Source organism: Acanthaster planci, linkage group LG09 (assembly GCF_054643075.1).
Source record: "Acanthaster planci isolate LZ-2023a linkage group LG09, COTS_SCS, whole genome shotgun sequence".
Taxonomy (NCBI): Eukaryota; Metazoa; Echinodermata; class Asteroidea; order Valvatida; family Acanthasteridae; genus Acanthaster; species Acanthaster planci.
Window position 1 is genome coordinate 4,836,793 of NC_141785.1, and position 24,387 is coordinate 4,861,179.

The window sequence follows — 24,387 nt, forward strand, 5'->3', positions numbered from 1 at the left end:
TGGTGGCGTCTTTTACCTAGCATTGCACGTGTGGTGGAAATCAGTGACGTTAGCATTGGTAGGGTAGCAAATCAGTAAATGATCGAATTTATTTTCATATTTTGATCAGTTATAACCACAGTTATTCAATTAATATTTCATTAAGGTTTTTGTGATACCGTAATTCCCAAAATGGGACGAGAAAAAAAGAAGGTAAGTTGGTTTCTTAATCATGCTGTTACTAATACTATACTGTCCCCCAATACAAATATGATGAAATAGTACAATGACCACATGGAAATTGACAGTCTGTCATGTCTGTAGACTGTACAGTCACGGTAGTGAAGCGTACATGTAGGCATGTACATAATGACTAGTCCTTGTCTCTATAGCCTATGCAACTTCGCATGAAAATTGGAAAGGCTGTGTGGAATTTGTTCCTTCATGTCCTTATTTACTTGCAGTCGTGGTGTTGTGGTAATGGTGTCTACAACAAGACCTTCATTAGGCTTTGACTTAGTTTGAGGACGTAAATCCAATTTGTTCGTGTTTACTGATTACCCCCAGAACTGTGGAGTCCGACGTCCGCCCTGCTCCCAGGGCAGACGTCAGACCCCACAGTTCCGGGGGTAATCACTGATCATGTACTGAATGAAACATACACTTTTTAATTTAGTCATGTTACGCCCCAACTACAGCGTCAGTCCCAACTACAGTTGGGACCGGCCCAACTACAGCACAGGGGTACAGTGTGTGCATGTTCTATAGTATGTTCCAAAGTCATTTTGTTTTCATCAACAACTTGCGCTTGCAGAAATGAGTTTTCATGTACATGTAGATGAAGTGCCATATTTTAGATGAATGTCAGGTGTGAAGTGCATAGACTTGGACAAGGTTGAGAAATTTTCTGTATTATAGAGATTAACCAAGAATAGTTGGGCCAACCCGACTGCAGCAGTGTAGTTGGGACTGTCCCAACCGCAGTTGGTATGCTGTGGCTGGGGCGTAACATTCATGTTAATTGAGCGGTACAATTTACTTCAGAAGAATGCAACATGAGAATGGAAATTCTTGTATGATAGTGGTTAAACTTCAGTTGACAAATGAATTTGCTATTAGCTTCAGTATGCCTGTCTTAATTACAGTTTACCAGTGGTGCAGCCACAAATTTCATCACCAGAGCATCTGCAGTCAAGAAGCTACAGCTCTCATTGGTCGATTTCAGGTGAAGTTTTTAAAATTCAACAATGATAATTCATTGATAGTTGTTAGGCACAATAGGTGGGTCGCAGTGATCGGTCAATGGAGCTGAGCTGTCAATCAAATATCTGTGAAATCTCTGCCTCTACACAACTTTTTTCTGAGCTGTGAAAAGAGGATCATTTGATCCTGCTGTCAACAGATACCAACATGATCGACCATCGTGCCCCAAAAATCATGTAGAATATGAAGATAGCATTTATCATCCGAATATCAAAATGCACTGCGGTCATTTTTCAATTTCTTGTCTGCTGTAATTCTGAATCCTTTAATAATTTTGTCTAAACCCCTACAGGCGACTATGCATTCTCAAAGGGATTTACCCAGTCCAACCCAACAACCCGACTAAAGCCAACAAAGGCAAGAAGGCTCCGAGAACGTTCTATCGGAGCAAGGACATCCTTTTTCTCGCCCACGAACCAATCATACATAAATTCAGAGCACACAAGGTCAGTTCCCGATATCAGCTCTGATTTTATACCAGTGTAATTTTGAACTTTGTGGTTTACTGAACGTGTCTAAACTTGGAATGGTTTGAATGTTGCTTTGGAAGTATTGCCTGTCCTCATTTGGGACAAATGCATCATCCCAATCAGGAAACACACAGGCTAATGAGATGTTGCCAATTCGGAACAAGGTATTTTTACTGATTATTTTTAATAATTGAAAGAGGGAACATTGTAAATGTAGGAAGTTTTCAGAGACATAATTTCAAGGCATTTATTAGTCTGATTCAAAACTTTGAATGCTAACCCCAACACTCCTCAGTCCTCCAACAGGTGAAGGATTGAGGAGGGTTAGGGCTAATGTTGTTTATTCATGTCTTGAGATACACAGCAAAGCCCTGATAACATGTCAGAGAGGAAGGGAAATATTTATTTCTGGTGCTTATCTTTTCATAGTTATTTTTTTGGTTGGTTTTGCTTTTCTCCAGATTTTTGCCAGGAAAATCAAGACAGCCAGAAAGAAACGAGAGTGGGGTCGGTTGGACAGATTAGTGGACAATAAACCTGTCTATAACTTGGATCACGTTGTCAAAGAAAGGTGAGTGCCACCATCTGTCTGTCAGTGGAGCTGATTGGCTGTCTTAGCATTGCATATTCACATAGTCCCCAGTTGTCGTTGTTGGTACTTTGTCCCTCTTTACTCCTTGGATAGTGCGTAATCAGGCCATATAATCTCGCTTATCAGCCCTATTCCTTTCAGGTTTCTCAAAATCCACTTTGGCTTTTCGGAGGATTTGTAGGACTGAGGGAGGCAGAGCTGTGACACTGTTACTTTCCATGGAGCTTGATGCCCCTTGAAAGTTGAAGTCCATAGAATGTGCCATTGTTTCCAGGCACAGTGGAGGATTTTGGAGGATCAAGGAAAGTTTGCAGTAAAAGTAACCAGGAATAACAGCAAATAACACGGTTGAAGAGGTTTACAGAGTGAAGGTCGAAATTGTCCTGTCTTTGATTTAGATACCCCACATTTGTGGATGCCTTGCGGGATCTGGACGATCCGCTGACGATGTGCGCGACGTTCGCAGCCATGAAGAAGAACGCCAAGCTGGAGAGCAGACTGATTCCGCTGTGCAGTCGGCTGATGATGGAGTTCATGCATTTCATCATTGCTTCGAGGTCACTCAGGAAGGTATTGGCGCAATGGACACCAAGGAGGATAATCTCTAAATCTTGTTGACCACCTGCCAAAAGTGTTGGCTGAAAAACGGCCTTACTGGAAGACATTTCAAGTCCAGACAAATGCCACAAATACCGACTTGAGTCTTGAAAGTCCTTTGTCCCATATTTGTGTGATATTTCAACTTGAGGATTTGTGAAAACAGGGAGGCCTGTCTTTCAGGGTTGCGGTTGTATTGGCTGATGGACCAAATAAACTAAGGAGATAGGCCAACAGGGGCTGAGTGAATGACCAGTGTTTCAACTCACCAGGTGCCCCTTTGAATACAAATTGCCTAATCATCTTCATGCGACCTCCTGTGCGAACCGGTTGAATAAATTACTCGAGTTATAACTTCACGTTGGATTTGCCTTTGAATGCATAAATACCACAAGGGCTCAGTCCACGTTGACAGAGTCTTAAAACGTTGTGGTGTTTTGCTGTTTTATGATATAAACTGAAAGGGGTGGTGAAAACACTGGCAAAGTCTTGTTTGAAATTTTGTCGCAGGTATTCTTGTCAATCAAAGGCATCTACTACCAGGCTGAGATTCAGGGACAGACGATAACATGGATTGTACCGTACAGTTTCAACTACTCAGTAAGTACAGACATAGATCTGCAAGAAATTGGCTGATTTTTTGAAAAGGAATGTCCCAAGTTTGGTGCCAATCCTTATGTCTATCAAAAGCTAATTCCAAGTTTTGCAGCACTAAGATTTCAAACCATGGTGTGATTTTTTTTTTTCCAGCGTCCCAGAGACATTGATCTGAGAATCATGTCGACGTTTGTCGAGTTCTACAGCACTCTTCTTGGCTTCATCAACTTCAAACTTTATGCATCAATCAACCTCCACTATCCTCCAAAGGTATTTCCATCATTTCATACAAAAGTTTCGTGACAGTCCGTGTCAGAAATGTGTCATTTGATTCACTTTAGAGAAAGTTATGGCCTAGATAGGAATTTCTGTCTGTTATGAAAATTTGTGATTATTTTTTGTTGTTGCTATGACAGTTGTCGTTGATGGAAAAATCACGCTCAGCAAGCCAGCTGGAGAACGAGAGCAGCTTCTGCATGGACAAGGAAGAAGAGGAGGAAAGGGTCGCGGCCATGACCCATGACCTGGCCAAGGTCAGCAAGGAGTCAATTGCAGAGGAGGACGAAGAGGAGAATTTGCAGGATGAGGAGTTGATGGCCGGTGGGGTAAGTTGGAAAACAAACATCTGAAATATTCCCCGCTAAGTCTTAGATGAGGCATCCATGGCAAGATAAACCTGTAAAGGGGTCAACTATGTCATTATCAATAATACACGGTCTTAATCACTTGTGGGAGGGAGTTATTTCACTCTCCGTGGACGATATTGTTTTGGGCCAAAAGTGGCATGAATTTGTCTGAAGTTTTGTTACAACGCTGTTATTTTTACTCTCCGGTTTCCCAAATGTAAAGTCTTACCTTCCGTTCAATTCAAGATGGCCAACAAATGTTGTCTATTGTTCACAAAGTTTGTAAGTTGTTACTGTCTCTTACATCCTCCAGCACAATTAAAGTAATTTCAAGCTTGACGGCAGTCAAGTTTGGTTCTGTCAACTGTACAGTGATTTTGTGATGTGCATTTTGGTTCTTTATTTTTTTTCTCCTTAGAGCCTGGAGAGCGAGGCGATACGAGAAGCCAGAGCGGAGCAGGACAAGGAAGCCAAGTTCAAGAAACTGTTTGAAGGATGCAAGTTCTTCCTGTCTAGGGAGGTGCCGCGAGAGATGCTGACGTTTCTCATCCGGTAGGCCAAGATTTCAGAAACTTTTCAAGCATTGTGGAGTGAGCCTTATGTAGAGATGGCTAGTGCAAGAAACACTCCATAACTGTCGTCCTGGGTTGTTGGTTAATCCCCTCCCATGCCAAGGGCTTTGCTCTGGGTTTGCGGAGTTTCGTCCCTCTCTGAAAATCAGCACTTGCAATCTCTGGCTGTGCTTCGTGTTCAGATATGGGGTGTTTGGCTGCTGCCTTGGGTGCCTAGTATGCCATCAGCTTGACCATGTTGCTTCCACATCCTTTGTAGGTCAGCCTTGCAGACGTGAGCATGATAAGCGAACATTTTACTCTTGCCTTTTAGGTGTTTTGGTGGTCAGGTATCGTGGGACAAGACATTGTTCATCGGAGCCACATACGATGCCAGCGACGAGAGCATCACACACCAGATTGTGGACAGACCCCAACAACGCAAGGAATATCTCTCCAGGTGAGCTGGCGTCATCATCAGTTCACAATCCTTGCCCTGCTAGATCCCTCAAAGCGATTTGACGGTGTTTAGAATTTTGTAGGATTAATGGAGGTAGAGCCCAGTTACTGTTATTTTACGTATTACTTTAAGTACAAGGAATGTGGCATCGGTTTCCTGCTAAGTGGATGATTGTCGATAAGTTGGAAAGGGCCTTGTTGCTCAAGAAAATCTTTGTTGCCCCAAACCCACTAAAATTAAGTTCCTTATCAGACTTTGAAAAAGTTGGTAACCATGCTGACTGGATTTGCAGGATAGGCAAGTCGAAGCTGGTTTTCTTCCAGCTCAAAGTAGCCAGGTGTATTGAATCTAACTGGCATTTTTCAGACTTTCCACAGCACCATGTCCAGAGATTGGGGTTCTTTTTGCTGTTGGTAACATTCACTTGAGCAGCTGTGCTTGTACTTCAGTGGTGCACGGTTCAAACCCCACCATGGGAGCATTTATCATCAGTTCTCGCTGTTGGGTTCCCCCAGGTACTACGTGCAGCCACAGTGGGTGGTGGACAGTGTCAACGCTCGTCTCCTCCTCCCAGTCGAGGAGTACTTCCCAGGGGTGGTTCTACCCCCGCATCTGTCCCCCTTCGTCGAGGAGAAAGAGGGCGACTACATACCGCCGGAGAAGAGAACGTTGCTGGACCGACAAATGGGCATCAACACAGGTCAGTGGTAGAGCCACATGACTTGCATTTTGATGTGCAGCGGTTCGAATCCAGCCACAGGAACGCCATTGTCTGAGGTTGTCGGTAAAGCTGTTGGGCTGCTTTCTTGCTGTGAAGCAGCTTTACTTACATTATGGTATTTGTGGTTCATGCCCCACCTTGGAAATAATTATGCACAGAATTTTTTACTGGAGGGTTTTTCTTTACGTTTTTTTCTAATTTCCCATCATGGTTAAATTTCGTGGCTCTGGGTATTGGAACAGAACAGTATTCACCAATTGTAGAGAAAATTACAGGCAACCGCCTTAAAAAGCAACTTTGTGATCAGAATTTTCGTGGTTGGTACAGCTTTGAAATATTTCCCACTGTAAATTGCCACATGGTCCTTCTGTGTCACCTATTGGCACGAGCTAGGAAATGGATCAATCATTTACTAAATGGAAGAGTCATTTTTATGCAGAGACACCAAGTTTTTCCTCCCAAGAAAAGTGTAACTGGTCAGCATGATGCATGATTTCCTCTGCCCTCCACAGGGAGGAAGACGGAAGAGGACGAGGAGGAAATGGATGGGTCGGAGGATGAGGAAGATGAAGGGGAGGAGGCCAGCGAGGACGAAGAGGAATCTCATCTGGCAGAGGTTGAAGAGAAGCACCTGAGTCAGCTGGAGAGGAAACAAGATCGCAAGGAGCAGAAAGAGGACAAACAGCATAAGGTTTGTAGACATCGTGGTCACCTTCTAGCTGATCTAATGATTTGCATTTTAGGCCGTGTCCGAAACAAGCTTCCAGAGCTACGGCTAGGTCTATTGTCTCCGCGTCTCCGCACATTTCCAAGGGAGGGAAGCCCTAGACCTAGCTCTAGACAGCAGATTCGGATGCAGCCTATGCTTGGTGTAGGTCCAGGATTGTGCAGAAACAGGGAAAGTGTAGACTTGAAGTCTGGATGAGACCAAAACTTGAAAAAAGAGACCCAAAATAACACCACAAGGATGTGAAGACGAAAGTACTTGGTCTCCAACTCAAACTAGGCATTTAATCCATTCATTTACTGAGTACGTCCTCCATACAGTACAGTTGCACACCTTTTCTAACAAGGTTTGGGGGACAAATTTCGTTGTCACAACAGAGACCTTTGTTGTTAGTACTGGAAAACAAAGGATGCAAAGTCTTGATCAAATATTTCTCTTGTTATAAGCAGGATGTTGTGTTTGAATTGATTTCTCTGTCACGTCCAGGCGGCCGACTCGTCCAAGTTGTCCGTGGAGGCAGGCCAGGTGCAGTCCATCAATCCCGTCTACGAGGCGGAGAAGGAGGCGCGGATGGAGCGATCCTTGCAAGAAATGATGATGACCAAGAAACGCAAGCGGCTGTATCAGAAACTCATGAAGAAGCGCAAAATGAAACAGAAGCAGGTAGGTCAGGTCATTTACCTCCGGAGACACTGTTGGAGAAGATGTACTCTCAAAGCATATACCCTCAGCAAGTATCTTAGCAGCCTGCTGATTTTTGCCAGTAGTTTCCAGGCTTTCAACTCAGGCTGCCAAGTTTGAAATTTTACACTGGGTCATTTCACCTTGGCAGTATTGGCCTCAATAGTAAAAGCGGTCAATGAGTGTCTTAAACTCTTTCCAGTTTCCCCCCCCCCAAACAAATCTACCTGAAGATGAATCCGGCGATATTTCACTGATCATTTTGGATGGCCCCCGTTAATGGTGGAATGCATGGTGGTGGGTTTTTCCACAGTGCAGTAATTTCATACCATAGTTATCTCATTTTCAGCCATTGTTGGGGGCTACTACAAAGCTGGTGATAGTGTCACCGTGGTTGCTGGGTTTGTCTATAACCACTACCAGCCGGGGACTCCGAAATCGGAGCCGTATGGTTTATATGCGTGGCCGGGGTCTCCGAACTCGGACAAAGGAAACAGGGCCCTGTAACAAAAGACTGTACTCCGAATAAAAGACCAGGCTGCTGGGCATTACCGGCATTTTTCTTTCTCAAAAGTGGTGATAATCCAGCGTTATTTTGAAACCATATACCAGGGTTTGGGGCATTGAGAGCAAGCGGATTACCACCGGGGACAAAAGCTCTCCACCACCGCAGCGTTGAGCCACACAGCACTGCTGCACGCTAATCTGGCCCCTATTGAAAAGAGGTCAGCAGTGCACTGAGCCAGGTTCGTGAACAAAAGACATTTGTATAACACCGCACAATCTGGGCTCTGTTTACAAGACTGCAGGCCTGGCTGAAATATTCGGGCATCAATGAAGGTCACCAGTCAACTTAGAGTAGTGCCTAAAGATTGCTTTGTGCGGCTACAAACGACCGTTAAATGGAAGGATGAATTTTTGAAGGATTTTGAAAACGGAAAAAATGATAGTCATGCCGGCCCAGCATCATGAACATTGAAAAATGCCCTGGCACGAAGTGGTTAACATGCACAGAAACATGTGAAGAAAAAAACTTTTCCTTGTCAACTCCTCAAGTGATCCTTGAATTCTTCTCTCAGGCTTCCTCTTCCATCAATTTTTGCCAGTTCCCAATAAGTTTAAAATTTAGCATGTTGCGCACACTTCCAGAAGGAAAGAATTTTAAAATATGGAATAAAATGCAGCTGGAAACTTTTCACCAAGTGGAATATCTGTGTGTCCAAATCAACTGGCTATGGCTGAGTAATACAGGAATCTATGGGAAGTGTCTGCAGCCGCTAGACAGTGGCTCCCCATAGGTATACATGCTGCCCTTAGCCACAGCCACATAATATGGCCTGAGCCTTAAAAGTTCATCATTCATTGTGGTGGTCTCCTTGAAGGTTCGGAAGCTGACAAGCCGGAGAGAGCAGTATGAGCAGGAACAGGCGGCCAAGGGACCAAAGGCGAAGACGACTACGACCAAGAAGCAGAAATCGGCCGGGAAATGATCAGAGGAAAACTGGTAAACGTGACTTTGTAACCTGATCTGGATTCTTATCTGGCCAGTGCACTGTCGATTGAATTTGCACTTGTGACTAACACAGGTAATTGAAAGCCAGTATTTCCTCAAAAAATGTTCACATTTTGATGGAAAATTGGTGTAATTACAAAAGTTGACCTCATGACATTTTTTGTTCCTTTGCCACGTGGATTAACCAGCTATTCAGCTTATCTCAGATCAGTCTCCGATAAAAATGATGTAAACTTTGGGAGCTTTGGGACCGTCAACATTCAGCATTGAAATGCTTCAAATAATTAAAAAAAAAAAACAAAATAAAAAATGAAGATTTTAAATCAAGATTTTTTTATGAAACACCACAGCTGTGAGTTTAAAGCAAGAATCAGAAATGGAAACGTACTGCTTGATCATGAATATTAAACGCCTTTCCACCATGTCCGTTGAGAATAAACTTTGGCATCGTATTAATTAGCCAGTGGCAGTTGGTATTTTATCTTGAGAGCACTTGAGAGCCGGTGAACTTGGGGCAGGTCCAGATGTCTTTGGGAATCATCATTTATATTCTGTTTTGCCAATGCTTTCATCTGTTTTATTGCTACCGGGTCTCTGTTTCACGTTTACAATGGCTGACTTTTCTGTGGTCTAAATCCTTCCTTTTGGGCTTTGCTTTGTGACGCATTGCGGAGGGTGGCATTGTTTATAGAGACACAGGTCAACCCAACTTGTTCATTTTACGAGAAAATTATTCAGCTTTTCAAACGAGGAAGAAAGCAGTCAGTAGAGCTTATTTTTAGACGACCTTCAGGTGAATAACTGCAGGTCATAAATCAACCGACCAGGCCTATTTTCCTGAAGTACGGTAGTCATTGATTTGTGGCTAGTTAGGGTTGTGAACTTAAAAATTCAGCAGAAAAGAAGTTGTGCGTACCCCGTAACAGAAAATTGGGGAGGAAAACTGTCCAAATCGCCATGAAATCAACCCTTTCTTCTTAACGGTAAATAAAACCATTCATAGAAATAAACAGCAATACAAGAACAGATTGGATAAACTGCCCTTTATAAGTTCCTGTGAGCCTCAAAATGATATGCAATTTTCCTGACAATGGTTTTACAAATACACAGCAATTGAATCCAATGAACTGTTTAGTACCAAGCACACTGATGCACAAATGCAGGGGGGGAAAATGCAATCAATTACATTAACTTTAACCCTTAATGACACCATTACAAATCAATTAATTAATTTAAAGTGAATTCCAAGCATTCATGTATTTTTAGAATTAAGCATTAATAATTTAGTGACCAATGTCAGCTGCAGCATAACTCAAAAAACATTTAAGCAATGACGTAGCATTACAGAAAGCCTGTTCCAATCATTCTGTCGGCCCACACTGTTGAGCAGTTCTTGTGTAAGACTCGTTTCTCTTACTTTTAACTCTGCGTACAGTTTTCAGGACGTAAGTGTCATCCTGAAGATGCCGCCTTGTGAATGTGGAAACGTTTCTGACAGTTTGCTAACAAAAAAAGCATACTTTGCAATACAGGAAGAAAACTCAAATATATAATTGTGCAAATGAAATGACGAGGAAAGCTCCATACAGAACTGTGCAATGCTGTTTGAAGTTGACTGCCTGTTAGAATGTTTCTAGAGAAACAGTTTACAGAAATTGGACAACACCACCGGGTCTTAGTGAATTTGTTGGCAGGGTAAATCACGCCGGAATTAATCAGTTACTGATCTCCTAATCGGGAAGAGTTGTAGGAGTTTTGAGAAGTGTTGAAAAATGGCATCGCCACCTGCATGTGGTGTGTTTTCAACAGTTCTAAGTGGCACAATGTGCTCCATGCAGCAGACAGTTCTGTGGCAATTTTTGTTTTCTTTTCTAGTTTAACACTCCTTCTGCTGTAACAGTCCAATATTCCTTCCGCTTGATTTCCCCCGGTACACAGACACATAATGGGAAGTTTGACTGATTTTGACTGATATGACAACTGTGTCAAGAATGCATATTTGCATAGGAGGGTTAATATTTGTTTTAGAATGGAAATCCAATATAAGCCCATTTTTCGTTTCAGTCAGAGTACATCATGATTACCGTTGGATATTGGTATTCAAATCTGGCAGTCTCACTCCACCACCATGACCACACACAGACGACAAACAGACAGAATTACCACAAACATTCCCTCTAGACAGTTGCTGAATCATTACCAATTCTGTCATTGATACAGCCGGCAGATTTCCCAAACCTTAAAAAAAAATAAATAAAATTCAAAATACGCAAACTTCCTTACCTGAGAGTGGCATAACCTTAGCCCAAACTGCCTTCATACAAGTGCTTTTGTACAAAACAAAATTCCTAACAAGCCACTGGTAAAACAAAAAACTCTCTAAAAATTGCCTTTTTGAGTTTTGCAAGAAAAGAACTGTATTTAGGTTCAGGTATTGAAGTTAATTGTACAAAATACCACGGGTCTAATAGCATTAGAGTGTGGATAAACCAAAGACTCGTTGCCCAAATACGGGATTATCAGACCTCGCAAGAGCTATCAAATCATACGACGTGCTGGTCGTAGAAACTACAGGACCTCTTCAGGATTGACAGATTCAGTCTTGGTAGGCATTCTGAGTCCAGAGAGTTGTTCTTAAAAATTGAACTTGTGCTTGTGGCATTGCTGGGAAAAGTTTTTTGAGCCGACTCAAGAAGGAGGTTAATCAACTTATCAGCAGTTCATTCATTACACACATCAAGAGTTTCTTCTGGAGCGTAAAACTAGAACCATAAGGATTAAATACTTCTTTCCTGTGAACATGTACTGCACATCCCACAGTGATAGTTGTTGACTTAAAGTTAATGTGTTTAATGTATGTACACGTTTGTAAATAACAGAGTAATTACTGTGAACGAATTGCATAGAATAACATATTTTGTGCTACGTGAGAATACTATGTTCAATGCAGCCTTTATTTGGAACTTTTCCAGTAACCCTGACGGGGATGGGTGGAATACGGCGCAACAAATTCACAACTTTGAACAAAGAGTCCTGAAAACTCAGCATGGCATGTTGATGTCCGAACATTCCAGGCGCATTAGTACATGTAACAAGCTCTCAAAATTCTCTTCTAACCGGCTTGTCGAAGACGTGTTTTCGATTTGTAAAAAAATTACACCTTCCTCTTGACAGACTGGGGTCTGGTTATGGAAAATGGTTTCTCGTTGGCCGAACTTCACGTATGTCATTTTTTAGTCTGTGACAGCCTCAAATTGCATTTTGTAGGGGTGAAACTTCCACTCCAACCCTGCCTGGAAAGGTCTGGTTTGGACAGACCAAGTCACATTGCTGTTGACAACATGCAGTGCCCAGCTGTTGCCATGGAAACAAAATCCCATCCAGGGATCCAATTTCATGGCTCCACTACTTCTAACTAGAGAATTCTGCCAAAAAAGTCTCTCAACATGCAGTCCTTTAGTTGAGATGTACGCATGCACATATAAAGAAAGGCTGTAAGCAAACATTTTCTGCTATGCAGTAAAATGGGTCTTACTGCAACTGTGAGCAGAGATTTCTAGGCACAGTGAAAAAAGCATGCAGACTTCCTAACAGAATTCTCTCAGCTCTCCAAGCCAAAACTGAACTGAATTTCCCACATTTGACCCAACGTTCTGAAATCAGGACAATGTGAATGTTCGCTTAAAATTTCTTCCAAACTTCTTGCAGCTCCTCAAAACGTGACACTGCATGTCTGTCATGCGAGCCAGTGATGCGTGAACACAACCACATCTTCAGTGCTTCGGTGATAATAATAGATACGTACATCTGTTAATTGTGGATGCCACGGCAGTGCCAGTGGGCTATTTCTCTAAAACATTCTTGTCCTTTTTCAGTTTATCCCCTGGTGATAAAAAGTCGCTGACAAGCAAGCGTTTGAAAAGCACCAGGTTGATGACAATCATGATGACCAATCCCCCGGCAGCTATGGTGTAGAGCGTAAGAGGTACCTCGGTTCGATGCGATTGCAGCCAGTAGAACATCCAAAACAGCGTCCCGAACCGAAATATCAGATACGTCGCAATGTTGACCGCGCCGTTCACCCGGTAGATGGGGGCGCTCTTGGGCACGCCCATGATGAGCAAGATTTGTCTGAGATGGAGAAATATGCTGTTTGTTTCTGCCACTAGCGCGACCACGGCGTAACCAATGTAGGCTCGTAGATGGAGACTAATACCGAAGCAGAAACAAATCTAGAGGGGAAAGAAAAACGAGACATTCAGGAGGAACATTAATTGAAGTAATCCAGTGTCATTTTGATAAAGTTGCTTGTAAACTTGTACATGTATGCCAACATGTACAGTATCCACTTCGGCCTTTAACCTTAACCTTGTTCTGTAACAATTTTGGAAAAAAAGAGGAAATAAATTGGCATTTTTAAAAGAAGAGTAAAACAGTATGAGAGATGGGGACTCCAGAATTTGATCAACATTGAAATGGTTTCACATAACTGTGCTCTTTATGTTGAGCATTAACTGTAAAAGTTCAAATAAAAACATTTTGATCAATTTGTAATATAACAGAACTTTGTGATCACCAGGGCTTTAAATATGAGAATGTGAAAATTCCGTAGAAACTGGACACACAACCGATATTGGATCCCCCCTTAGGCCAAGTTTTGGGAGAGTCACAACATGCTCAAGGATCAAGTTCCTTTTTTACTTCTGCCAGTAAAATCAACCACTCCTTTCAAATATTGGATGGAATTATGCTCAAATATTGATTGATGTTGGACTGATGTTGGACATGTATTTTTCACATTTCAACAAGTACAATTTTGACAAAGTACAGTGTAATATTGACATGTTTTTGCAGTGACAGTTTTATTTATCTGTTCTTTGTTCTTTTCCCAAAGACAGATTTCTACTTCTTGGAGTTGTGAAATTCTTAAAAACATCTTTATTCCTCCCTCAACTGTACTGGTGCACAGCCATATCAATTGCCTCGCGCCCACAGTGAAATTTCCAACAGCGCCCCTTGATCAAAATGTTCTCTTCATCAGAACTTGCTGGTATTTTACTTAAAGGGGAGGGCAGAACCTCAATATCAGCTTTACCAGAAGGCAATTAAGGTCGTGACCTGCATGACCTTCTCGTCCCACCCCCACATTCCAGGCCTGTTGCCCACAGCACACACACACAAGGGGTCAAATCCAACTAACATTTCTATTGGGTGATGACGGGAGAGGAAATGGATTGTTGTGGCGAGCTCTAGTGTTGAGTCATGTGACCTTGAAACCACTACTGCACAGACACAAGAGAGGTAGAGTGTTTTTTATGTACAGGGGCAGTACATGATACAGGTAGACTGCAATCGTATCCCACTATTAACCCTAACCCTCCTCAATCCTTCACCTGTTGGAGGGTAACTGTCCTCTAGGTTACCATGGTTACGATGGCAAAAAAGCATACATGTGCGAGTATATGTATGTATAAAATGCACCCCTCTAGGGCTGTGCCGAATATCCAAATAACCGAATATTCAATCGGTTGTCGAATATTCGAATGTTACTTTTCGAATTTGAATATTCAAATGCAAAAGTCATGAAAGGATGGGAAAATTTCTTTTGTTTTAAATGAGGAAAAATTGCACTATGGAGACTTGTTTCAAGCAGATTCAAATGAAAAGCGTCCGAAATCTTACAATGATTTAAAAAACAGACGCAGAAGACGCTCAAATTTGGCACGGTTTAGTTGAAAATAGCGCAGACTTTTTGTGGTGTGTTCTGTGAGCGAATGACCCATCCTAGGGTTCTGAAATTATACTGTAGCATTTTTATGGGGCTCGTTTCGTTTTCAGAATTACGTACAGGAAAGAAAGTAGTGTTCAATTGATGTCTTGAAGTAACTTTCCTGTTCTTGGCTTGTGTTAAACATCCGAGGGGCTTTTTTCCTTGATTCCGTTAGTTTTAGTGGATGCAAAAAAATTCTTCTGAGAACAGGGGGATAAGTGGAAAGAACTAAAAAGGAATTGAGTCGTTGAGGCAAGGCACATGTACTTACGACTACATGGTGGATGGCTAAAGGCCAAGTAGTTCTGATTGGTCGACTGATTAAGATGTCGGCGAGGTCATACACAAAGTAACCTGTGGAAGAGATAAGGAAATTGGCAACTTGTCAAAAAGGGGGAAGGTTTTCAACCTTGGAAATAGCCTCAATGCCTCCATCTCAGCTGTGAGGCAAGTCATTCAAACTTCCTCACTGGTGCACATAAGCTAATGGGCTTTGCATTACGCACGCTCACAACTCAAGCACTCCTACAGAGGAGGTGGAACTGAAACGGTGTGCTTAGCACCATGGGTGCACCTCACAATACTAGTCCCGTTGTTAAAGGACTCAAATTGACGATATTGTGCACTGCATTGATGGAAAGAGTTGACATCGTGCCACTGTTTTTAATATACAAAGTGGTCACACACAGATCTGGATCACTGTGCCTCGTCTGTAGCAAATCTTGTGCGGTCTTCTTGTGAATACATAGGATGGCGCGACCATCCAAGAATTTCTTTGATCTCTCTGGATGCCTGCTATCTCCAAAATTCTGCAGTTTCTGTAGCCAACGTGTTTGGGGGAATATACATTGGGGGGGGGAGAACGATGAACGATGATGAGAGAGAGAACGATGGAGGCACACAACACACTGGTGATTTCATTTACAGCATTCACCTCCTTTGTAGAATCTTTGGAGGTAGAACGCCTGCCTTTGTATTCAATGTCAGGTCAGATTCTCAGTCCGATAAGTTAAATGGCAGGGCTCCAAGCTGTATTGATGAGCGATTGATTGAGTGATGAGGGGTTCAGTGGAGGGAGGACAATGGAAGGAGAAGGAAATTGTTGACTTCCTCAATTCTCTGGAATTATCAAAGCTTCTTGTAAATGTATATATGTAGCGCGAGAAAAGTTCAGCTTTGCCCTTCAGCAGACAACTGCACGATCCATGCACGACCTCTAGGGTGTGGGACATGTATGCGCACTTTGCACTGAGCATTTACATAAAAACAGGCCAAAAGCAAAAATCACATTTGAATTTCATGCGCTTGTTGCCACTGGAAGATATAAAAAAGGTCATAAAGTTGATCTCTTACCTACAGATAATGCCACAAGGACTATGCTGATTGTTGTGACGTGTTGTTTAATGTCTTCCAGTAGCTCTGGGGAAGAGTACAAACTGAAGACCAGGGGAAAAAAAGGGAAAGCAATTCAAAAAATAAACAACAAATAGAGTGTAAAAATGACAATCTTCAAAGTATGAGCCTGACAAATGAACATGGGCAGATCTGGAGAATAGATCTGTCTAAAATATCCAGTAATATATTACCACATACTTGTATAATACATGAACATGTACCGGTATCTTACAGTTTGTAATATTTAGTGTCTTGCACCAGGGTTTTTTTGGACACTGATCTCTTCATAAACCTTTTTGGAAAGGATGTCAGAGTGGTAGTACTGGTTGACACTTTCATGGATTTGGATTATTTGAGGGGTAAGTTCTCTGCCAGTACAAGCTACTGACTTGAACAAACATCAAGGATTTTATTTGCCTTTTATATAACATTGGAAGTTCTGACGAGGAACTAACATTCAATGCAATTGAAACATCCGCTCATAATACTCTAAACCTGTCCTAAAAATTGATTTTGCATAAGAACTTGGACGTGGGTAAAAAATTCCTAATAAGACCACAAATCACTACCGGCAGCATTTGACCTTCTGCACAGCTACATGTACAGCGCTCTCTAACATTGCAGATCACAGAAATCAACAAGGTTCATTAAAAATGAGGAAGCACTTTTATTAAAATGTTCAACAAACTTTTAAATACTTGCAGTTCATGACAACATACATGTACACGTACATGTCCATGTATTCACTTGCAAACTGGCACATGTATGCATGTATATGTACATGTGCTTATCCACTCAACCCATGTGAACAATTGGGGCAAAACGTTTACATACATACATGTACACTTGGTAGAAAAACAGTTTTCCTCTTTGTTTTGCTGGATAGTTTTGCCAACTTTTTCGCAATAAGGTCGGACAAACTGTGTCACAACTTAATGTTCATAGTGTGTACTTCAATTGAAAATATTCACTGACATTCACTATGGTTCAAAATGGTAATATTTCTGAAAAAAATCATTTGGAGAAAATTTACATCAACCCCCTTATTGTTGTTCCAAAAGACTTCAGAAAGGAGTCCACTGCGACTGTGAGATGTGACGAAAAGAAAGTGGCACTAAATATTAAGGTTGGAGTATGTGAAATTTCAATTTTTTTGTAAATATACGAATCATATATGTGTTGCTGGGTGTTTTTATTTGAGGTATACACCATGTACATTAAGTAGAGAGATCCATCTTGTCTGTCCTTATGAAAAGTTGGCAGGAATGAGTGAAGTTGTGAAATTCGAGGAAAACTGTTTTTGTTCTACCAGGTCTATGTAAACTTTTCGCCCCAACTAGGTACTTGTTCACTAAACCCACATGTGTTAAAATCAACCAGGTAACTTTTCCATGTTTACATTTCAATATCGATGCCTTTATGGTCTGGGGCCAATTTCATAGAGCTGCTTAAGCACAAAATTTGCTTAAGCGCAAAAAAACCTTGCTTAATAAACAAAGGTTACCAGCTCAAACTCAATGTGATTGTCATGCTAACCAAAAGACAGGTGAATACCATTCCAGAACAATATACATCACATGGAGTTTTGGCTGGTAACCTGATTTATCAAGCAAGGTTTTTCACGCTTAAGCAAATTTTGTGCTTAAGCAGCTCTATGAAATTGCCCCCCCCCCACTTCTAAGCAGTAAACCTGAACCACAGCAGGTAGTAACCATATCCACAAAGCCACAGTCGCTGAAGAATGACAGGCAGTCTATCGTCCCTGAATGACCCCTGCCCCAACCCTTTTCCACTAAAACGGTTACATTACACAAGCAGGGACGAATCTGACCAACTCCAATCCTTGACAATGAAAGACCCCACTCTAGTTATGGAAGAAACCTGGAACACTTGACATCCATTGAATACAATCGAACTGTGATAAGAGCACTGTGTAACCACTCAGCCTAGTCACTGACAACAATGGTCACAGCTTGTGTGAGCAGACAAGGTTATCTCGATATGTAACTCCATGCAGTACAAAGTACAGAATAACTCCAATGATTTTTTTTCCCCAATCAAGGCTTCTACTGACCTCAACATTAAGTAGAACGGAAACAGACAAAAAAGTTGGAAAAACCTTTCAGCTGTGATTACTGGAGACCGCATTGGTCGTCAAGACAGTGCTAGCCCACAGATAGAAATCATGCATTGAGCAACAGAAATGGTTCATGGGCAACACATGAACCATTTCTGTGACACATAGCTTGCATCCTGTCTGATTAATGTCTTCAGACATGTGTGCAACTGTGCATTATGGGAAGATTGTATCCCTAAGTGCATTCTCTGCAATGTTAGCATCCAAATAGAAGAAACAAGGGAGTAACTCTTTCGCCTCAAGACTGCCACAAGATAAACGTGACAAACGTGAATATTAAATATGATGTTTAAATAATAAAAGTCTATTGTGGGTGTAACTATCAACTGCTGTTGCCAGAATTGTAATAAAAGTTTCCATAACAAAAAACTAATCTAAGTTTCTCAAAAAGCAGTCAGCAAAATCTTTTTCCCACTCAAACTTTGCTTGAAATTGCCCTCTTAAAAAAAAAAAGTGAGTCTAAAGGCAGAGTTTAACGATTTAATTTGTGTTCCGACTTTTGAATGAGTCGTCTCTTGACAGATGGTGTGCCTAATGGGGAGAAGTGGATTATAACAGAATGGGGAAAAATGGAGCTTACGGAACCTCAGACGCGCTTCAGTTGACATACCCTCCCATGTTTGTAACCACCTAGAATTTACAATGAATAGGGGAATTACAGATCACAATGCATGTAGATGAAATGGTCTTTGCAAATAACATGCGGTTGTTCACAACAATGCAACTTTATGACATCCTGAACTGCCTGTTACGTGCTTCATTGTATGTTACTGCATGAACTTGGAGACTCGACCTTCCGTCTGCCCTTGGGGTTTTGGGCCTATGAGTATCTCGTTATAACTCTGCAGTCATGTGACCCCACGCACAATGTTCCTAGGGCTCACTGTTATGCCAGCAAGTAACATCATATACAATACCTGGTGAAACCACAGACTTTTCTCATGAATACGACTGTACATAAATTGTACCAACAAACCTATTCCTGCCTGTGGCCAAAGTGGGCTGACATACCATACATGTTTTCGTATCACCCTTGTTTGGTGCCTTTACATGTATGTCAGATTGTACATTTTGCATCATTAATTTCAAAGAGGATCGTACTTTCATTTATTTTGTAATAGTGTTTAATATTTGGGGCTTTGCTGAATGAGATTTTTTTAGGGAGGGACACTTTCGAAACCGTGTGGGGAATGATTCTTTTTCTTTAGTACTGATGGCAAGCCAACGATTTGCCATTGCCAGCCACTGGTGGGCAAAAATACGACATTCGACATTAAAAGTAGATTCTATTGGTGGCTAAATTTAATACATACGTGAATTCGAATATTCCAATCCAAAATTCATGAAAAGGAGAAACATTGCACTGTGGAGGCTTGTTTCAAGCAGATTCAAATGAAAAGCAACGGAAATCTTACGATTCAAAAAGTAAATTATTCATTAAAAAATTTTACAGGACAAGAAGTATTGTTCATCTCTTAAATCTTGCTAGACAGTGGCTGGAGATACTCCTAGACGTGAGAAGCTATTATAGTGATTATAATGTGCAATTGTGTGCATTACTGCAACTGATTTTGCCGGTCAGTGTGACAGAATATTCAGATATTCGATCAAATTGAAGGTCGAATATTCGAAGGGTGAGTTATTCTAATTGACTCAGCCCTACCGTGAATCTAAATAGAAAAAAAAAACCTGCATGTAGATCTGCAATTCTGTTATGGACGTATCCAAACTTTGTCAGTTTTGCATTTCTACGTCTGTGCAAGTGTGCATTCATGCGGTGTGCACTCATGCGGTATGCACCATGCTTTCAGTAAGCCTTTTGCGAGTTCAATATAAATAAAATATAATACACTGAGGTATCTGACTGCACATTATAAACATAACAATTGGAATTTCCCAGACTAGAGACACTGAACCTCATGATTTGGGGCAAGCTTTTGCATAGCGACTACCATCTCTGGAATGGACTGGTTCCTATGTGTACATGTATGTGCCCTTCTTATCCATTGAAAACGGTGTATTGTTGCAAGGCGTCTCCTATGTAACTTACCAAAAGCTTGCCTCGAATCATGAGGTATAGCAACAGTGTCTTTAGTATAGAGAATTCAAATTGTTATGTTCACAAGAACTCAGTGTACAAGATTTCATTCAAGTTTAACTTGCAAAAGGCTTATTAAGAATTCTGTAGCTTTGAAATGTAAAACTTTTCCAGACTCCAGGTCTATGGGTCTATTCAATACACTGTTTCACGTAATGGCCCAACATATATGTAAATAATAGGATCTGAAGTCACTATAAGTATATGTACACATTTGTAGTTTTATCCATTCTGATCACGAAGTAAGTAGATCCTACAAGTAATTGATTCTGCGGGTTGAAATTCTACAAGAAAAAAAAATTGCCGCAATGACAAACAGATGGTGGCACATTATCATAACACAGCAACGACCAAAGCTCAGTGACCATGATATTTATTTAATCCCTTCAGTCTGTACAATGGGTGCATAGCAAATTACGGGCTTGAATACAATGTACAACCATTCACAGTGTGAAAGAAGGTTTGCTGTGGGATATTATAATATCACACAGAGGGTGAAAATCATGATCAAACATTGGATATTTCTCAAATCTTTCTTTGTCCAAACAAAAGTGGACAGCGCACTGCACAATCACAAGATCTCATCTGATCCGGACAAACGGACAAAAAAACGCTGATAGTATTTTTGTGTTTAAATGACACTCAGGGTCATTGGTTTCTGCGATCCTTTTCTACGGTCAAAATTTAGTTTACTAAGGGTTTATTTGGTTCTGTTTTTGCTAGTTTGGTTTTCAGTGGGAATTTGAACTGTTGCACATTCAACCTCCCTAGCAGTCTAGGTATGCAGGGACTGAAGTTATGGGCAATTGTTTGAGTCTAATGTTTGAAGAGGGGTCATACCTACAATTGTGTACATATTGACTTTAAACATGGGGGCCATTCACAGTGCTGTAGTCTCCACACTCCGTAAGGTAAACACAACATGGAATTTGGAATTTGTGTGTGACACACAATGAAGGCACAAAGGTGACAATGGAAAGTTATGTAACAAGACCATCTAAATTCAGGGTTCGTCAGCTATGACTCACCTGAACAAAATATGAAAAGGATTCTTCTGCATGTGAAAGATTAAACGAGGAAATGTGGTTTGGGAAACGAGGAAAGTTAGACCTCCAACACCCACCAAAGAATCTGCCCGTTTTAAGGTGGGCGTGAAAATATTTCAGCTAAAATAAAGTTTTTCGAAAAGGCACTCTGACCACTGAATATTTTTGGTTTTCAAAGAATGTTCACTACATTTAATTACATGTATTAACAAGTCTTTTATTAATTGTTTATTTTATTCTTTGTTCTTAACATTGTAATGAACATAACACTTGAAATAACGTGAGTATTTCAATTAAAGAGTCATGTTAGGCATGATCGGTCAATCCAATCTGGATGCAGGATTTGTTAGTAATTCCACCATCAGCCAATCTCCTTTTCTGTTTAATTTACAGTTGTGAAAGATTGTTTCAAAAAAGGGGAGTAAACTTGGAGATTTCATCCAGGATAGTGAAATCACTGCAGAGCAAATCGGGTAACTGTGCAGATCGGATGATCACACCCAACATATACGGTATTCAGATTTACACCTCCCCATAGAACTGTCCAACATCCGCCCCACGACCACCAGATCTGTGGGATCCAACATCCGCCCCACGACCACCAGATCTGTGGGGTCCAACATCCGCCTTACGACCACCAGATCTGTGGGGTCCAACATCCGCCCCACGACCACCAGATCTGTGGGGTCCAACATCCGCCCCACGACCACCAGATCTGTGGGGTCTGATGTCCGCCCCGCTGCACATACCACATAGCAGGGTGGACATTGGACCCCACAATTCTGGGGGGTCTGAGGCGGACGTCGTACTGGGCAGATGTCGGACCCCACAGTTCTGGGATTAGACCAACACAGGCAAAGCTTACCCAAGATCTCCGCTTTAAAAAGTTAGTTCTACTGAGCAGAACGTTAATAATAGCAGGCCTACTCCTCGTGTCTGTTAAATAGAGCAAGGAATTACTATGACCGATCAAATACAAAATTAAAAAAGATGAGTATTAGCGCTCCACTCAGTCGGCTTGGAGCTACTTCAAATTAACCAAAATACAGAATACATGTAAGTCTGCATCTAATTTACAATGTAAATTACAAAAAGAAAGAAATAAAATAAAATAGGCCTATTGGTAATAATCTGATAATACAGGGCTGGGTTTTAGTGGATTTATAGAAGATTCAAGTCACTGGGTTAAGTAAGGGAGCATTGTGCCTGGGCCTACACATTGTAGCGTGTCCTGCCTATGGGCTCTGACGCTGACAAGAAACACTCGCCGTTCCGGGCAAAACTGCTCTGTTTATTTCCACGAAAGCCAAAGGGCTGTCTCACACACACAAGCTCCAGACACGAGGTGTCTACCGGGACGGCGCGAGGCGGGAAAGCCGCAGGCCGTTCGCATACCAGCGGGGGCAGCCAGCTAGCTCCATGCGGGTCCGAGCTGGCGCCCCTATCGGCCGAACCCGCCGGCGCTACAATATTACAAATTATTTCATGGCTTCATGAAAACAAAATGAAAAAGTATCAAATCGTACATGTGTTTTGAAGAAAAAAAACTCACCAATAGCATGCTGAAAATCCCGAAATTACAGCATGAATAAATGAAGTCACAATGTTTCTCCACCTAAATCTGATCTCCCTGTCCCGTTTCTCCAGCACCGGAGTAAAATTCAAAGCTACATTTAAACAATGGAAAGCAATGGCTGATCCCACGAGAACCACGATTACGGTAGCGTGCGGGACTAGTGACAGTTGACCGTCAGCATCGCTCAGCGAACCCACGACGAGTCTCGCCCCGTGCTCCATCATGTCCATGATCATGATGATATCTGGACAATAAAATAAAGTCCTAGCAACAACAAACACACGATGTGGCGGTACAACTGATTTGCAAAGCCTTTACAGTGGGTACGTTTTTAGTCTGCTGTCTGACTAGTGAAATTAATCACATTTCATTGGTCCAAAAAGTTCATTCACGAACTTGACCTAGTGAAAGATACGTAATGTATAAAGTTCGTTTACATCAAATTGCGACGAACATTCACCTAGTGGCCCAGTGCAGTAATATCAAATGGCGTGGACCAATACACGAGTCTATGTAAAGTGGCTGAAGCCACCAATCAGTGTTCCAATTGAGACAAGTGTTATTTCCAGCCGCAGCCACGACTTTTGGGTACGGCTGACAGATTGGCTAGAATGAATAGTCCTGTCTCGGGCGTGGTCCGCCTGCAGAAACTGCGTGGATGAAGCGGCCGGCCCCAGACTTCTGCATGTCACGAGAGGTCGCTGTTTCAAAAGCGTGGTCCATCTTTTTGCCTCGGGTTGCACTGCACCAAATACGCGCCCATATAAAACAGTGCAAAATCGGACCGAAATAGCGCCGCCTGTTGACTCTCGTGAAGAGGTCGGCCTTCGTTTTTTCACTGGAAATTCAAGATTATGGCCAGAAGATCACTTTTCGTTTCAATTTCATGGGGGTTAGCCACGAAAATATTTTTTTTTCGCCTTTCAAGGAAGATACCCCCAAAGCCAAAACAGCAGTAAAATTAAGTGCTCATTTCTGAATGTAGCCGCCCGCCTCTATCCAAAATAGGCTCGCAATTTGGGGCTTTTGTGAAACAGATATCCCGAACTGGAAACTATCAGTCCAAAATTCGGGATTTGTTGAAATATTTCTATGATCCCTCCTGATTATGGTCTGTCTTATTGTAAAAATCCCGTGGGATCACAACATTAATGAGCTCGCGCAGAACTACGATTTGGTGGAATGCATCCCGTTGGAGGGGTGGACACGTTGTTAGGGAGTGACGGTGCGCTAAGAAGATAATACAGGATGCATTTTGAATGTATTTTACGCAGTTTTGCATGAACTATATATTTACGAAAAAAGAACAAAAAATTGAGAAATTGCGTCGCTTAAGTTAGGAAAAAAGTGAAACCGAAAACAAGAACCACCTCTTAATTCATTCGCAATATCTGAGAAGTTAGCTTCGGGAGTCTGAGGCGGCACCCAACAAGAAATTTTCTCAACAAATTATGAGAGGTAACGTAAGTTCTCTGGCACAAAATTACATTGAAATTGTTAGCAGTGGTGTAAATACGTGGGAGGTGGAAGGCTGCATGTACCCCCAGCGGATGCCCGTGCCCCTCCCCCCATTTGAAACCTGCAACGT

General features: G+C 41.8%; 2 protein-coding genes across 3 annotated transcripts; one reads left to right on the top strand and one right to left on the bottom strand.

The window, feature by feature from the left end:
• Nucleotides 1-22: 22 nt before the first annotated feature.
• Nucleotides 23-22,746, top strand: LOC110989435 (pescadillo homolog). Of its 2 annotated transcripts, XM_022253812.2 has the most exons (15): nt 23-192; nt 1,125-1,204; nt 1,535-1,688; nt 2,174-2,283; nt 2,703-2,874; nt 3,412-3,501; nt 3,652-3,768; nt 3,915-4,103; nt 4,543-4,676; nt 5,010-5,135; nt 5,651-5,835; nt 6,369-6,547; nt 7,070-7,246; nt 8,647-8,768; nt 21,617-22,746. In XM_022253812.2, exons 1-14 carry the CDS (start codon nt 172-174, stop codon nt 8,752-8,754), a joined length of 1,842 nt encoding a protein of 613 aa, XP_022109504.2. In that variant the 5' UTR covers nt 23-171; the 3' UTR covers nt 8,755-8,768; nt 21,617-22,746. The 2 variants fall into 2 exon arrangements, with proteins under 2 accessions (XP_022109504.2, XP_022109503.2); XM_022253811.2 differs by lacking the exon at nt 21,617-22,746 and having other exon boundaries at nt 8,647-9,236.
• On the bottom strand, nt 9,806-23,282 carry LOC110989437 (TLC domain-containing protein 2-like). Its single transcript, XM_022253813.2, has 4 exons — nt 22,776-23,282; nt 15,901-15,983; nt 14,819-14,901; nt 9,806-13,009 (listed from the first exon to the last, which is right to left on the bottom strand). The coding sequence occupies exons 1-4, from the start codon at nt 23,033-23,035 to the stop codon at nt 12,620-12,622; spliced, it is 816 nt and encodes a 271-aa protein (XP_022109505.1). The 5' UTR covers nt 23,036-23,282; the 3' UTR covers nt 9,806-12,619.
• Nucleotides 23,283-24,387: the final 1,105 nt, after the last annotated feature.